Source organism: Camelus dromedarius, chromosome 3 (assembly GCF_036321535.1).
Source record: "Camelus dromedarius isolate mCamDro1 chromosome 3, mCamDro1.pat, whole genome shotgun sequence".
NCBI lineage: Eukaryota > Metazoa > Chordata > Mammalia > Artiodactyla > Camelidae > Camelus > Camelus dromedarius.
The window spans coordinates 52,114,561-52,131,135 of NC_087438.1; the positions used below are offsets into that span (position 1 = coordinate 52,114,561).

The 16,575-nt window shown below is 47.2% G+C and overlaps 1 protein-coding gene across 5 annotated transcripts in view; it reads right to left on the reverse strand.

Moving 5' to 3' along the window:
- Positions 1-16,575, reverse strand: part of LHFPL2 (LHFPL tetraspan subfamily member 2) — a 153,289-nt gene that overhangs the window by 8,217 nt on the left and 128,497 nt on the right. For all 5 annotated transcript variants that reach the window (XM_064481852.1, XM_031447056.2, XM_031447047.2 and 2 more), the window contains one exon: positions 14,278-14,917. In XM_064481852.1, the coding sequence (XP_064337922.1) occupies positions 14,278-14,707 (430 nt within the window). In that variant the 5' untranslated portion in view covers positions 14,708-14,917. The remainder of the gene's footprint in view (positions 1-14,277; positions 14,918-16,575) is intronic.

Sequence of the window (16,575 nt, forward strand, 5' to 3'; positions counted from 1 at the left end):
GAGTGTGGGATGCTAGGAATGGGGGAGCCAAGTCTGAACCCCTACTCTTCAGCTGGTGAAGGCGGGGGCTCCAGGGCACCTCACAGTCTTCCTGCTGCTTTAGCGCCACCCCCCTCCAAATCTGTCACACCGTCACCACACACTTTCACTACCTTCTGGCCAAGGGAATGGATGCCAGGTTTCTTGCTTTTTGTGGGTCACTCCCTGTTTGGACAGAAGGCGGCCTTTTTCCCTGGCCTGAGGAGTGTGAGAACTAGAGGCTGGCTTCTGCTGGACAGAGGAACAAGTGAGTCTGTGGACATCACACTCCTGCTTCCTCACTAAATAGTAAAGACTGACTAGACCTCAGTTTGCAAAAGAAATTTTAAGGACAGGAAGCAGAGACAGCCCTCTATTACCGCTACCGGCAGCCTGTGGGGAAGCCCCCAGTGAGGGCCACACTCAGCCCCCACTAGGTCGTAACAAGCTCACTCCCGAGCTGCGGGACCTCCTCATCTCTCTGGACAGTGATTTCAAGCAGACAGTGGATGGCAGGCTTAGTGTTGTGTGATAAATCTGGGCTCCAACTAGGTCATCCTAAGGAGTGTCCAGACTGTGTGCCCATCCTGGTGCCAGGCAGTCATGAGTGGCCCTGCGGGGACGGAGAAGGCGGCAGTGAAGGGTGTCACAGGCTTTAAACACTCGGGCCAGTGCTACTCGGGGAATCTGGTCACACTGCAGTATCACCGCTTCCTGAACCCGGGTCTTCCTCATGCTGACCCCGTGGGCAGTCATCTAACTGGAAATAACCCCTTTCATCTCATTTCAAATGTCACCTCTGTGTGACACTGGTCGTCACTTCCTGCCAGAATGTTATTCCGTGTGTTTCCACTGGCCTGTGCACATCCCTCAGCTTTTTATCATATGTTGCTTCGGTGTATTTGTTCAACAACTGTTTACTAAGTTACCTACTAAGTGGCAGGCATTATTCTCAGCCCTGAGGCTACAGTAGGTCCCTAGCAGGACTCTGAGCTCCTTGAGGGCAGAAAAGCTTTCTTCTTGATACACATCACACTCTTATCACTTACCATAACCCTCTGATGGGTGTGTCAGTGTTAACCTTGGGCAACAAAGATCAAGAGTTCAACATATTTCTGGCTTTAAAAGAGCCACTGACTCACTTAGGAACCTAGCAGGAAACCATCGAACTATCAAACATCCATTTCCCATTCAACAGTGGTCTGGGGAAAAAAAAAAATCACCTGATGGTGTTTATCTCTGTGCTTCAGAGGTTTGGGATGTAGACTTAGCTCGGTTCACTCTAGCACAGGGCCAGGAGGCTGCCCCTGCCCCGGCACCTGTCTCTCTAGCAAGAAGTGCGGCAAATCAGACAAGGGAGTGACGGGCTTCCTGTATCCCATCGCCATTCTGGGACACAGCTCAGAAAGCATTCCAGGCTTACAGGGGGTGACAGCTTCCAGCAGCAGCTCAGAAAGTAATGACAATACTAGATTAAAAGCAAACTAAGGAGACAGGACAGTCCTCGCATGAATTTAGATCGTCTGTCAGTGTTCTGCCTCCAGGTGGGAAGCCTTGTTAGCTTTCCCATCTCAGTATCCTTTGCTGTTCTTCCTCACCTGCCAGGTCTCCAAACACCGGGGGGCCCCGGCCTCAGGCCTCTGTCCTCCTCTCCATGTTCCTTATTGATCACACTTGGTCCTACAGCTTTAAATGCTACCTGTTGGCTGACATCTGAATTTTCACCTCCAATTCTCAACTCCAGATTTGCAGATCCAGTTCATCCTACTTGAACTCCACCGGGATGTCTAACAAGGTACTTGAAACTTACGTACAAACCTAACTCTTGATTCCCACTTCCAAACCTGGTCTTTGCCCCTCATATCTCATCTCAGAAACAGGAATTCAGTTCTTAGATCTGTTCCAGTTAAAAACCTTAGAATCATCTTTGTTTCTTCTCTGTCCCTGAGAACTCATACTGCTCTGCTGGCAAAGCCTACCGGCCTTCGTTCTGACTGTTCCTGCTCCTGACTGCCCACATGGCTGACTCCTCTCTCTCTTCTCACTAAATCCTACCCTGACCACCCTGCTTAATACTGCAGTTTCCCCCCCTTATCCCAACCCTGCTTACCCTTGGCTACACGTTTTTTCCTTCCATAGGACCCATCACTTTTTAACATATAATTTACTTACGTGTCTGATCGTCTGTCTCGAGCAGCTTGAATGTAAACCCCATGGGGACGGACAACTTAGTGCACTTTATCCCAGCTGCCTAGAGTAATGTCTGACACGTAATGGGTGCTCAGTAAATATTTGTTGCATGGGTGAAAAGATAGAGTGCTGTGATGTAGATTGTTATATTTTAAAATGAAGCCATTTTAAGTTCTTGCCAAGTTTTTAAATGGTCGGAAGAAAAGCTTCATTCCATAACGTGACTCCCAGGGGCTGGCCATCCTGGCCAAGAGCACACCAGCCACACTTACTAATGAAACACACACAAGGACCAAACCACGGGACTGACTGCAAGCACTGAAAACCTCCTTTCTGACTACAGAAAATAGATGTTTGTTGGGAGACCACATAGAAAAAAAGTGGTAAGTCAATTGAATGTAGTAAGTTTTCCATAATCTAGAGGTCATTTAGCCTCAAAACTCTGAAACTGTTTCCAACTACGCTTGGCTGTGGCAAGGACATCTGAAAAGTCAAGCTGCACTGACGCTGATGGTGGGGACCGCCCAGGACGCCCGCTGGGCGGGAGCAGCAGTGCAGGGATGAACCTGGGGAAGTTCAGAAACGTGACGAGTGGCACAGGGGTAGTGGGGGAATGAGGAAGAAGGAGGACATGGCCGTTTGCAGAAGAGATAAGGATGGTGTCTAGAAGCAATATGAGCCCGGAGACTGGAAAGACCAAGAGAAAGTGCCAGCACTGAGGCGGGAGTGGAGGACTGCCACCGCCCAGGAAATTCGCTCTCCAGGCAGCAGCCCTGTGGGCTGTGTACCAGACCAGCCTCGGGTGGGGCAGGGATGGGGCGGAGTCTCCCCTTCTAAGAGGAATAACCTGTGTAGTTATTTAATTCTAAGTCTGGGGCCCTCAGGTGGCAGAACAGCTGATGTCAGGGTGATACACAGCAACCCTATGCCTGCCTATGCTCTTTTCTATCTAAATTTGTAGTTTTCCCCAAGTCATCTTCCATACTGACAGTTGGAAGTCATTTTGGCAGTCCCTAGTAGCTAGTTGTAAGTCATCAACTGCTGTTAGATAGGGACAGTTTCTCTTTTCCAATAAATACTCCAAGGCAAACTGTCAGGTATTAACACTGTGCTTTGAGGAAGGGACTACATTAAACCACATCCAGTTCCCCATCCAACGAATCTACTATCAAGCTCTTCTCTTCCCGAAGATCATAGTATGAACCTGTATGCATCTCATAGGCGGGGACTTTGGAGACACTCTGCAGTGATCATTCTCACCAAGACAAAGCTAAACTAGGCCACATACACTGTTTTAAGCAAGAAGAGAGAGAACAGAATTTCATAGGTAAAAAGTGTAAATAAAAATTACAAATAAATGATTAACCAACTATCCGGAAAATTATCCAGAACAATGATAATAAAAAGTCTTACAGTCTATGCACTTGTCCAACAATAAAACACTGGTTCCAAGTTCTTTCAGATGCTTGAAGTATGCATTTTTGGCTCAGATGAACTCCTATTTGATTGTAAACTTGACAGCAATAAGGAGTATGTCCTATTCCTTGGCTTCTATGTCTCCATCTCCATCCCTAAAACACACTAAGTGCCTGTGACACAGTCCTCTACACATACTGTGTTGCTGACCTACTTCACATATCATTTCTGATTCTCCTTTCCTTTTGAGTCTTTTCATCTTTGGAAGAACCTCTTAGAAAGATCTTCTAAGGTAAAAAATGGTAGATTCCAAGTAAAGATGACATGGAGTTTAAACTATAAATACCCTCCCCTGATTTTATACATTCACAACTAATCCTTTAACTAAAGCTGGAAGTTTGAGCAGGTGATGAGAACCTTTTATATCGTAATGGTAACTGTTCTAATGACAACGGCAGCCATGAATGCTTACTGAGCACTGCAGTGTGCCAGGCACTGGCTAAGTACTTTAATGTAACTCATTTAGTCCTTGTGACAATCTTATGAGGCTGGTACCAGTAATATTATCCTTGACAGATGAGGAAACTGAGGCACAGGGGGATCAAGTAAGGTTCCACAGCTAATCAGTGGTGGAGCTGGGACTCCAGTCCAGGCAGTACTGGTTCCACAGTCCACTCCAGAGCCCCTGCCCTGGACTGCCGCTTTACTGCAAACCAAAGACTAGCTTCCAAAACAAAAGCATTTGTCCAGCTGAAGAGGGGAAGACCAATATGTACTCAAAAGCTGGCTTGCTTACCCTATGCGAGGTTATAGAGCAGACGATGAACAATTATCAAGTGGCAAACCCACAGGAGTGCTGCAAGGGGAGGATGGGGCGGGGAAGGCTGCCCCAAAACAAAAGCTCACCTATTCTCAGGCCAGTGGATTTGCTAACCCTACTGCAAGACAACGACAAGGTAAAGAGGTTCCATCCACCCTGTCTCTTACATTACAATCTGAGTGTCACCTGGAAATGGCTGCCATTGGCCAAAGAAACTTCTAGAAGGAAAACCTATGAACAGGTCAAAACAATGTGAGGTTCACTATGATGTCCTCTTCTGCAGGATTTGTGTGAGCATGTAAGTGCAAATAAAGCACAAAACCCATCAGACCACAAGGAGAAAGTGTAAGCCGTATAAGCTGCTCACATTCCAGTCTTTGTTCTGAGGGTCTGTGTGCTTGGGAACCATCTGAAATTGCACATCCACCTACAATACTAATGCCATCCATAGAATGAGCCACAAAAAAAAAAAAAACAAAAAACCGTATCCCATGAACTTGCCAGGAGAGACATCTGCAGCCAATTAGACAAAATCGAGCACCGAGAGCATTCTCAGACAGCCCCCAAATTACATCCTTCCTCCAGCAGGCCAGGCCAAGGTTTAACCATCTCTCCTCCTACAACTAGCATTTCTTAATTCATAGAACAGAGCTGAGGATCTTTGTCTTGCCTCCTCCTAACCCTGACTTCTTGCACCATGGCCAGAAGGCAGTAGGTATGCTGTAGGTTTTAGTTAATCCTGTGTTAACGAGAGATCTGCCTGTCTCGATGTCTGCATTCAGGGGATGCTGCTCTCAATCTAAGGCATCGGGCTCTCATGAAATCTTAGTTATGACAACTGCAGACACCAGGATGGTGGCCCCCAGGGCTCTTCCTTCCATCTAAGAAGAGTTCTGCTCCTTGTCTCCCAAGCCCCCAAGCTAATTAGCAATGGTATTCCAGCCTGCTTGACCTCCAAATGCCAGGACAGGCCGCCCTCCTCAGTACCAAAATGTCGGTTAACCATTCAGAGTCAGAGGAGTATTTAATCAGTACTTATAGATAAGAGTAATATAAATTATTTGTTACAGCATGAATCAAGGGGTTCTGCCCAAGAATTGCCACCTTTGGTTAATCTCTCTTTGAAATCACTTTGGCCACTAAGCTTTTTCAATGAAAATTTATTCTTTAAAGCCCAAACAGAATTTGGTTTTAGTGATTCCTAGTTTTGAAATAATTCTTATTGGTTCTTCAAATAACCGTTAAGCCCCATTAATGATGACTCCATTAATTATGCTCTAACTCTTTGAGAGGGCAGAGTACATGCCAGAATTAAGCAGCATTTGCTAAATCCTTTACTCTTTCCTAGTGCCTAGGAAGAAACAGTTTCTAGCATGGATTCGTGAGCACAGCACAGACTGTTTCCGTCAGTGAGCAACACTGAGCACCTAGTGTGCACGCAGCAGGCCTCATTCTGAACATGAGAGAGAAGACTGAAAAAGTCACAATCCAGACACCCTTGCTCATATTCTAGCAGAGTGGTTCCCACGCTTCTGGACTTCAGACACTAGCACAATAGCCAGAAAAACACCTGGTAGGTCCGTATTTTTTCTTTTGCTAATATAAGGACACTTAAAATAACCATTATCTCCCCTCATTATCATTTCATAAAATAAAGGGTATTTTAACACAAAAAGGTAAAGGATGTAATCTGAGAATAAAGGACAATTCTTTCAACTGAATACATTTAGCACTATGAAATCTTACTACATTGTTCTTATCTTTCTCATTTTTGCTGAGGACTAGTGGAAACTGCCAGCTAAAGATTGGCACTTGCCATCTGCCTCTACAAGGATGAAAGTCACTAGCCACTGCAGTCACTGATCATCAACACACTCTGAAAGGAATTCAGGGTGGAGATCAGGAATGAGGCACTCTGCTCTGCGAAAAACTGGCAGAACAGGCCCTCAGATAGTTATCTATTTTCAGAAGGTTTTATGAGCCCAAATTCTTTCATCTTCCCATATCTGGAAAAGCACTAAAATCATTAACGTACACATCTGCTCCTTGTGACTAGCAGCAACCTTCTGCAAAAATGTGTGCTCGATTGCCTGTACCACCTCCACCAAAATCACACATATACTGACCTCCCCACCTACTTCTTCAGAGTAGTTACTCAGAGCTACGTGGGACACTGTCTCCTGGGCTATAGTCCTCATTTTGTCCCAAATAAAACTGAACTCAATTCTCATGTTATTTTTTGTTGACAAAACCTTAGCAGAGTGAACCAGTGATTGTTCAAGGGCAGTAACTAGTGAGTGAAAGGCTGCTGGGTGTGTGGGTGGGTGGGTGGGTGTGTATGTGTGTCTGAACAGTGCCTGTGTTAGGATGGGGACACCTATCTAAGAAGGCTGTTTATTGTGCAAGTAATAGGGTAAAAAGTAAAGAGATTCTGAGTTCTCTCTATTTGGAATTCAGAATCTAAACCTGTTTTCACTGCACCTCATTTTTCAAGTTTCAAGGGTTTATGGACAAGCCAGACTGGGCTCACCTTTGACGTTTTGTAACTCTGCTTCGAAGGCCAGATCAGAAATGGGAGGTCAGTTCACTGGTCATGAAAAGTGTTTTCAGCTGATGACCACAGTGTCTGCAGAGCAGATTATATCTGCATGTCATTATAGTACATATTCTATAGCAGTAGAGGCTTTTAACCAACAAGACTTTCTGAGGGGAAGGAGAGGAAAAGTGAAGGATCAGGTGTCATTTTTTTTAAAGCTTGAATTAATGCTTATACCGTCTCCCTGATGGAGTCTAGTAGGGTACTTGTGTTCTACTAAAAACACTTCCATGGAATTGTAAGTGGCAAGAAAACTACTCTTGCGGCGGGGGTGGGGGGGTGGTGGTGGTTAGAGAACGGATGACAGAGCAATAAAGAGAATTCTTTGGAAGACAATCAGAGCATAGTTGTCATAAAGAGACCTCACAACCAAGGCCCCCAGAGGATGCTTCTGTTACAGTTACTCAATATTGATGACCATCAATTAAGAGCTGCTGGATGCCCCTAGAATATGTGGAGAAGCAATCTGTAAGAAGGTTGCAGTTTCTCCCGCACGGAAGCCTCCCTCAGCCTTTCTCAGCAATGATTCACGTTTATATGCAAATTACTTCCCTGGCAGCTTCCAAAGCCTTAACGCTTACCTGTTAAAATGCATCCCAACAAACTACTTTAGCCAGATTATTCCTTCCCAGGAGTTAGTGGTAAAGTTTTACTTTGCATTCCACGTGAGAAGCTGTTTGCTAAACTGTTTCTATGCAAATGGAAGAAATTTATGAAATATTTCTTGATAAATTATTCATCCAACATGTAGGATTAGAAAGAGCTCCTATTTGACTATGACCAAAATACCCTGACAATTCAAAATAAGCTACCAAAATAAATAAAATGCAGTGTATAGCAGAATAAAAGACTCTTTAAAAACTTAGTGATTGAGCTCTGAAATTTTCAGGACAGTAAATTTCTTGCCAACTAAAGTTCTGGGGTCCAGATAATGTTAAATAATTCCTACAACCAAGCCGGTGCCATCTTTTCAACACAAGGGCCCTGAGGCTGCTTCTAAATTCTGAACATAGAGCCACTGAGTATTTCGGTTTGAAGTTTTTAACGTTGGCTTCATTTTCTCAATATGCGTATTTTACCTTTCACCTGTACTGAGGGCTATCTTTTAGAAAAAGAAATGGCGGGCCATTTAATAAAGCTACTGGCAAGACTAGATACAACAAGTGAACTCAGACATGGCTGCCTGGGCTACAGCACAGTTCTTCCCGGGAAATGCTGATGACACCTAGAGTGATGTCACAGCTTAGCAGAATACCTCCCTTGCACTAAGCTCTTAAAACAGAGTAGCTGAACCGCTTGTGAAAATGTTCAGAGCCATACTTAAGCAATTATTTGTTAACGAAATTTGAACATACATCATCTGTGGCTTCATGATAATTTATGTATACAACTAAGTGGTTACCATAGCAAACCACTATTTATTTGTGTATCAATTGCATATTATATCTGAATTTGAAGAGAGTTTGCAATTTTCTTCTAGATTTTCCAACTGATTCTTTAAAGAGAGCCCCGTCCCTAGATTTGCTCAAATTAATGCCTGCTTGGTCTATTTGCTCTTAGGCAGTTTTCATCTAATGATACAGTTGAATTCTTTGTTCCTTTATATATGATGGTTTCTTTTTGTTTTTGTTTTGTTTTGTTTTTTGCTTTTCTAGGGTATACCTTATGAAACAATGACTCTCTAACATGGCTTGGGAGCAGAAACTCAAGGAACTGTAGACCTGTGTCTACAGGTTTTGGCACTTAGTGGGCATCCAATAAAAGCTCCTTGCACTGAAATTTAATTCTGGCCTGCCTTGTAACATTTCTGCATTCTTTAGTTTTTACCAAGGGATTCCTCAAGGTTGATGAATTAGTAAATGTGTCATCATCATCAGTGGTACTCATATTGATTCAGACACATAACTGACCTAACTTCTGGTGGAGGCATTACCTGTCTGGAGAGCCAGAAATTGAGCGCCTCCTTCTGACAGCCAGAAGCTGCCAGTGTCTGGTTCTGAGGAGGAGTGGAGGATGCTTCCTCTACTTCCCTCATGCCTTTTCTTTGAAGCTGAGCAACGCAGGTCACACTACTTTCTGAAGAGGAAATCAGGTGAGTATTTCAGGTGTAAAATTATGGGGCCAGATCTCTGCGAGAGTCAGGAAACTCGTACCCTCTCCCTGTGTGTGCTTCCCAAGCCCTGTCCTCAGTTCTCTCCTCTCCAGGGACTGACCTAGTCTTTTTGGCTGGGAGTGAATAGACAGGATATGAGATAAGTCAAAATGGATGCTGCGAGCAGGCTGGGCTGCGGTTATCTTGATACTAAGATTATCCTTCACCCTGTGAAACACAGCACCGAGAATGCCAAGCCTCCGACAATGATCGCCGCGTCTCATACACCAATGGGTACTTCCACACGCGTGCCCATCGACCACAAAGCACATCTACGAGCGGCAAAGACAAAACCTTCCGCTGGTCTTCCCTCTGATTCCTCTCCTTTTATTCCTTTCCCTTCTTTTTTCATATTGTCCTTCCCGCTCAGTCACTGTGCAGCAGGCCCTGAGCTCCCCCTGCAGAGAGTGAAGACCATGAGCACAGCCTCCAGCCCTGCCCAGCGGCGCCCGAGTCCGCCCCACCACGATCGCTCCAGACTCGGGGAGTGGCTCACCAAGGCCATCCTGTTGGACTGAAACGGGTGTAGACAGACAGCGGGCTACAGCGAGTAGAGGGCGTGAGAGCCAGCCAGACCCGACGCAGCACACAGCACCCGAGGGGAGACGGAGATGGAGACGGCAGGCCGCCGGGCCGGCAGCTTGTGTGCGGTTCCAACCCCCATGGCAATCCCAGTGGAACAGCCCAAGCCAGCACGAGCGAGCCAACTCCTGAGCTCATGGGAATGGCTCTGTCCCAAACCCGAGTCACTGGGGATTCCACGGACTTCTAAGAGGGCCCTACGTGCACTTCCAAAACCAAACTGCTCAATGCTGTCATGGAAAACCTGCATCTCTGTGTTTGACGCTTTCACTGTGGACCACATCCAGGTCACAACCTAAGGAAGGCAGCTGGCAAAAACGACCCTGCTGGCTGACTCCCCAGCTTTTTTAATGAAACCCAGAGGGATATGAACTGATGTGTGTTTCTGGTCTGACTAGTCCTGGATGAGTCCTCACCCAGTGAAAACCAATCAGCTTGTGATTTATTCCGCGAGGGGAGCCTGAGAAGCCACTTGCAATCAGGACTCAGCCGCTAGAAGCCGTCTCCAGAAAGGAAAGAAATGGAGAATGCGTGTGTCAGGGGAAGAGGAGTGAGAGGAAGAAGTTCTTTGTTTTCCTGTCAATTCAGCTGCCATCTTCAGCTTTTAAAAAAATACCCGAGGACACCCAGAGGCATGTCAGAGCCACGGGACTGCTCTGCGCTCTTCAGCTGAAACAGGGGCAACTATTAAGGGGCCAGGGAACGGCTCTGTACGACGGAGTCATGTTTGATTTCAACAGAACAAGGTCAATTCTAAAGACCATAAAAGACACCCCTATTCCTTAGAATGCAGCAATTCTAGGAAATGAAAAAAAATGTACTAAAACCTGCCAAGAAAGCAAAAGTGCTTTAACAGTCATCACATAGCTACCACGTACCATTTACTATGTGCCAAGTATTATGCTTAAAAGGCTTTCTCAACGTGTTATCTAATTGGATCCTCAAAACAACCCTGAGGTGTGTACTACTACTATATCCATCTTCCAAGTGAGGAAACAGAGGCTTAGAGATGGGGTGACCTGGGTCAACATTCCACAGCCACTTTAAGTTGGGGTCAGGGCTGATCCGGTGCCAGGTGAGGCTTGAGCTCTAATTGCTGCGGAGGGTGGGCACTGAACAGCTAGGGCGCCTGCGCACAAGTATGTAGGAAGTGTCAGCTGGGTGCCCACCATGAGGTACGACCTTGAAGGCAAACCCTGCTTACCTGGATTAGCTTAATAGTCAACAGTTGTCTTTTTATTTTTTATAAGTAACCTAGATTTTGAGATCTCCACTGAAGTAGCAGATTCTAAAATGAAAATGCTAAGATTTGGATGATTTACATTATACTCTGGACAGTGACAGCTATACAAGCAAGCCTGTGGCCTTTAAGCTTAGGTGTAGTAAAGAAATATGCTTACAGTATCTTGTAATTTTTCACCCAGTTACGTTTTACAAAAGTGTCAAAATGCAAGTTGTAAGAACAGACACAATCTGAGTGTATTTCTAAAACAGCCTTTTGTTGCTCTGCCAACAGCCTCCTTTCTCACCCTTTGTTTCAATGTCGAATAAATCCAGGGTTGAGAGGGGAGTGTGGGGAGAGGAAAGACTGATGCTCACAGCTGCAGCAAGTACTTGGCTGAGGCTGACCGGATGCTCTTACAGACCGGCCAAGAGGACAGAAAGCAAGCCAGCTGCCTCAGACACTGGGAGGTGGGGGAAGGGGCAATTCTCTCACCACAGATTCAAGGACCATGGGGGCCATTTCTGTTGGCTTGAACTGCCTGGTATAGACCTTTATTAGGGGAGAAACAGCCCACTGAGCATCCCTTACAGATGTGCCCCCCACCCCCCACCAACATAAGGGAGTTGGCTGACCAGCGTTCAGCCCAGCTCTCCCACAGTTCCAGTTCTTAGCCTTAGATCAGTGACCCTTCGAGAGGCACAATATGTCTATACAGGAATTGTGAGTAATTTCAGACTTTCAAGATGCTGTATGTATGCATGGGGAACAGAAGCGAAAGGGCTGGGGAGAAAGATTTCTTTTAGCAAATCAAGACTTTTGGAAGAGACAGGTGACCAAAAGACTAACACTGTCATGGGCGTGCTACCACTTCCTTCTCCCCAACCCTTCTTCCCAGAGGCCTGATACAGAGAAAGAGAAAAGTCAAGAATAAGTCACTGGAGTGTATGAATAATACCTAAAATATGTACTAGTCTTTGTGCCAAAATGAACACTCTTGCCATTTATGTGAAATAGCAAATGAGAGCACCAAAAGATTTGGTGGACTAATCCACATTCTTAGAGACTAAATTCACTGGACTAGCCCCTTATTAAAAACTGCACATAAACAGGCTTTGAGACTAAAGGATAGCTGTAATTTGCTGCAAATTGACTGCAAAAGACGGACTGTGGTGATACAGCCCAAGATGTCCCACCCTACTGCACACTGCTGGAAAGCACTAAGTTTCTCAGGCTGAAAAGCATCCCTAGGGGTGACAAAGCAGGAGTCTCACCTGCATGCCAACATATTGATAAAACTCATAATAAAGGCAGGAAGTCATCCAAAATCAACAAATACAATACAGTCAGGGCAAACTGAGCAGAAATATGCCTCTCTGGTCAACCAGGGCTCTTCCGAAAGATTAATAAATGTTTTGTGCTAGCTTCCCTTCATTGACATGGTTATTTTGACTTTCCCTAAGCTTTGGTAATGTTTTTCAGTGTTTTGTGCGTGAGTGTAATTCTGCCGCCCAGAACAAGTTTTCAGACACGCTCGCATATATGCACCTGCCCGGGAGGCACTGTGCGCCTAGGGGAGTGAAGCAGGGGCATTTCTCTGACAAGGAAAAGATGAACCAGTATGGAAACCTAGCTGAATGTTTCTGGGAGCTGGAAAGCCAAGCTGAAGGAGATGAACTTCCGATTTCAGAAATGAATCAAAAGGGGAACAATAAGCTTCACAGAATAAAAAATCTAAGATAAAAAAAAAAAATCTAAGATAAGAACATGTCTTCCACTCTCCCTATCTTTCAGAAAAGGAATGCCAAGGATCCAGAGAATTGGTGCATTTATCTTGAATGAAACTGCAGAAGCAAAGCTGAAAATCAGGTTCCTGGCCTCCCAAGCCCCGCAAGTGCCTGTGCCACTACATAGTACGGCTGATTTTGGCAGATAACAAGGTGAGGGGCCTGAAATCTGAGTATATCCCCCATACAAACAGAGCAGGACCGTGGAGCAGGTCCTCTGTCATTTCTCTGGGCCTATTCCCACCACCCCCACCACATACTCGCATGGGGCCTCCTAAGATTTGAGAAGAAAAAGCCTTATCTTATCAGCAGTTTGGAAAAAACCTCTTGTTTGACCTGTTTATTTAGAAGCCAGCCCTGCCAAGCTCAGAGTTTGCTGTAAGGCAGGCGAGAGCTAATTCATTTGGGGTCTGTCTGCTTCTTATACGCCTGGATGCCAGGCTCAGTGTTTATCTTCACTGTCAGGAGCCCCGGGCACACAGCTTGAGGATGAGTCACCTGTCCCCTTCAGTGCGGGTGGTGGTAGGTGGATTGCTATTTCTCCTGTTAGAGTTCAGATTAATACATACCTTGGTTCTGGTTGTTTAAAAAGTGAATTTTTTCTTTCCTGAAAATCAGAGCAAGAGTCTATTCCTCTCCTTACTAAAGATGTCTTCAAACTCTGCTCTGTGTGTGTGTGTGTTACTTCTGCTGCCCAGAACAAGCCCTTGAGCGTGAACAGACTGATACCCTCTTGGTTCCAGATCCATTTTTCAACACCACATGGGACAATCTATGGAAACGTGGTGGCCATGGAACTTTTCCTGGAGCTCACAGCCTCCCAACTGAGATCCCTGTAAAGAACTCACACTGTACTTTCCACCAATTTCTAACAAGCTCATTAGCGAGAAACTCCCAGAAAGTGGAAGAGTTAGTTTGTAATTTCTGATCTGAGTGCACAGAACATTCTGTCAGGCTCTAGGAGACAGACAATTTAAACCAGAACATTATGAAACACAGAGCAGCGGATACTAATTCCCTCTCAACCAGCTTCTTCCCCTCCCAGAGCTGAAATCATCCTGGGGCTGGGATGGGGCTAAGAGTGGGTGGCAGCACCAGGCTCGCTGCCTGTGAAGGACGTCCCATGCTCACACTCCTCCCCAGCACACGGTGCCTGCTGCAGGTGGGCCTCTCACACTGCAATTCCCCCCTGGTTGCACGACGTGGAAAGCATGTTTTTAATTTAACGAGAAAAGCAAAAAAGGAGTAGTTACTCAGACAAATCTAGCAACTTAGAACCCCAGGAAATAAGCAATGAAGAGCAGCCGGTGAGAGTGGACACTTTGCTTCCGGGGAGTCAAAGTGGGAAAGGGAGCAAGGAGGGCAGCACGTTGCTGTTGCCTAGAACCCGACAGAAGACAGTCCTCCTCATGAACCAGGGAACAGTGGGTGTGCTGCACGCACGCAGGAGCACGCACATGGCTCTCAGGTCCCTCCCTCTCCGTGCCCGCTTACCTGCAATTCCTTGTAACAGCCCGCAGACGTTGAAAATACTCTTCTTCATGATGCTCTGCACACACATTGTGAAGACGGACACCAGGGCCACCGTGCAGAGAATGAAGATGCCCAGGGCTAAGAAGATAGCAGTGGCCTGCCAGAAGCCGCTGGCAATCTCGCCGAAGTTCTCAGCGTAGGGCCCGCACAGCGTCTCCCGCTGGAAGTGCTGCACCCCGGGGTTCCGGATGCAGCGGGCATAGATGCCCAGCGTGGGGTGGTAGGGCTCCGGGTAGCCTCCGCCCTGCTCACCTTGCTCGGAGCTGCCGCGGGTCTTGGCTTTTCCAATCAGCCAGTCTGCGCTCATGAAGGCAATGAGCTCGGCGAAAGCCACCACAATACTCAGGAGGGTCCAGAGCATCGAGCGACAGGTGACAATGACATGACACATATTGATGTTCAGGAAGGAAGAAGTCGGGAGTCCGCGGGGTTAACAGCAGAAATTCGCCGGGCGGGCGGTGGGGAGGGCGCGCGCGGGAAGGCGGCTCAGGCGGCCTGGGCAGGCGGCGGCCGCTGCTCGGGGGCTCCCTCGTCCCGGCGTCGGGCGGCGCGGTCCGCGGCTGTCATGCTGCCATGTCCGAGTCTGCGGCCGCAGCCTCACCTACGGAGAGAGGGAGGAGGGCGGTTAGCGGCGCCGGCGCCGGCCCCGCCCCTGCCGCCCGCCCGCCGGCGGGTCCCCAAACCCCAGCCCAGCGCGCCTGCCTGCCTGCCTGCCTGCGACAGGGCGGCCCCGACGCCAGCCTCTCGCTCACAGCCGCCCCTTCCCGGCCCTGCCGCTGCTTGTGCGCACACAGCCTTGCCTCGGCAAATCCTGGTGGCCGGCCAACACGCCCCCCTCGAGGCGGTGCTGGTGCCTTTGTTTCAGGGTCTCCCTCACCACGCTCCCAGAAGCGTCTGTGGTTACCCTTATCTGTAGGCAGCACGACAGAGGGGGGCCAGGCCACTTCCTGCACCCACCCAGGGGCAGCCTGCGGCCGGAGCTCCCGCCCCTGCTGCGCACTCTGCGGACGGGGCTCCTGCTCCGCTGTATCTTACCAGAAAGAGCTAAAAGGCACAGGGATGCAGGCCGACCAAGAAGTGCCTGCCAGTGAACCGTGTCAACGGACTGGTCATGCTTTTTAAAAGTTTACAGGACTCTTTGCCTGCTGTTTTGGTACTAGATGAGCTCAGTTTTGAAAAACTTGCATCAAAAGCTTCTGCTTACCAGTAGAGAGTAGCAACAACCCAATTTTACTGCCCAGGAATCAAATTACCAGCAGAGACAGAAGACTGAGTATTTGCTTCAGAAGTAAAGGAGCATATAAAAGGGCACAATGCTATGATAAGTAATAAAACTTTGCTACCCAAATTTATTTTTCACTCATTTCTCACAGGGCGATTTTAGACAAAATAAACTACACAAATTAAAACTCAAAGAAGGAAAAAAAAAAGCTCCAAGAAGAGTTGAGGACTTACTTGGGAACTTATTCAAAACAGAGGCATTAATGACCGTTGACTAAGTATCATTATCGCTGAGAGGACTTGATAACAGAGACTTGCCTGTGAAGAATGTGTCCCTTGAACTGTCCCAGTTCATCACATGTGCCTCTGCCTGAGCTCCGATTCACCCCAGGTCTGAAACTCAACATACCCATTGTTTCTGATCCCACAAGGGCTCATTCTGTTTCCAAGGACAAATGGCTTCATTACCAGAGGGCTTTGCTCTGACGGCTCAAACCTCCTTCAGAGAGGCCTGAACCCTGAAATGGGCTGTGGTGCTCCTCGAAGCCCCATTTTCTGCCTCCCTCTAAGGTCAGAAAGAATTGCAGCTTACATCTGACATCTGAGCACATGGCTCTGTTCTGAGTGATTAAATCTTATTAACCGAGGTCATGTCAACTCCCTAAGAACTACAAAGAGCCCCCTGGCATGTGGGCAGCGGGTGGGCAGGGAGATATGGAAGAGGGAGGGAAGGGTCGGGAGAGAAGGAAGTGGGTGTCAAAGCTTCTCCACCATGCGGACCACATTCTAGTGAGAGGTGATTACCTACCTCCCTTATAAAACTCAGGGTATTTAAAAACCCTCCCATCACTGTGCTTATACTAGATGCTGTTCCGGGAAATTAGCTAGCGTACAACTGTGTGTGTGTGTGTGCGTGTCCGTGTCCGTGTCCGTCCGTGTCCCCACCACGGACTCGTGTGTGTGTGTGTGTGTGTGTGTGTCCGTGTCACCACGGACGGGCCACATGGTTCTCAGAGCCTCAGAGTGATCAGCTTTCAG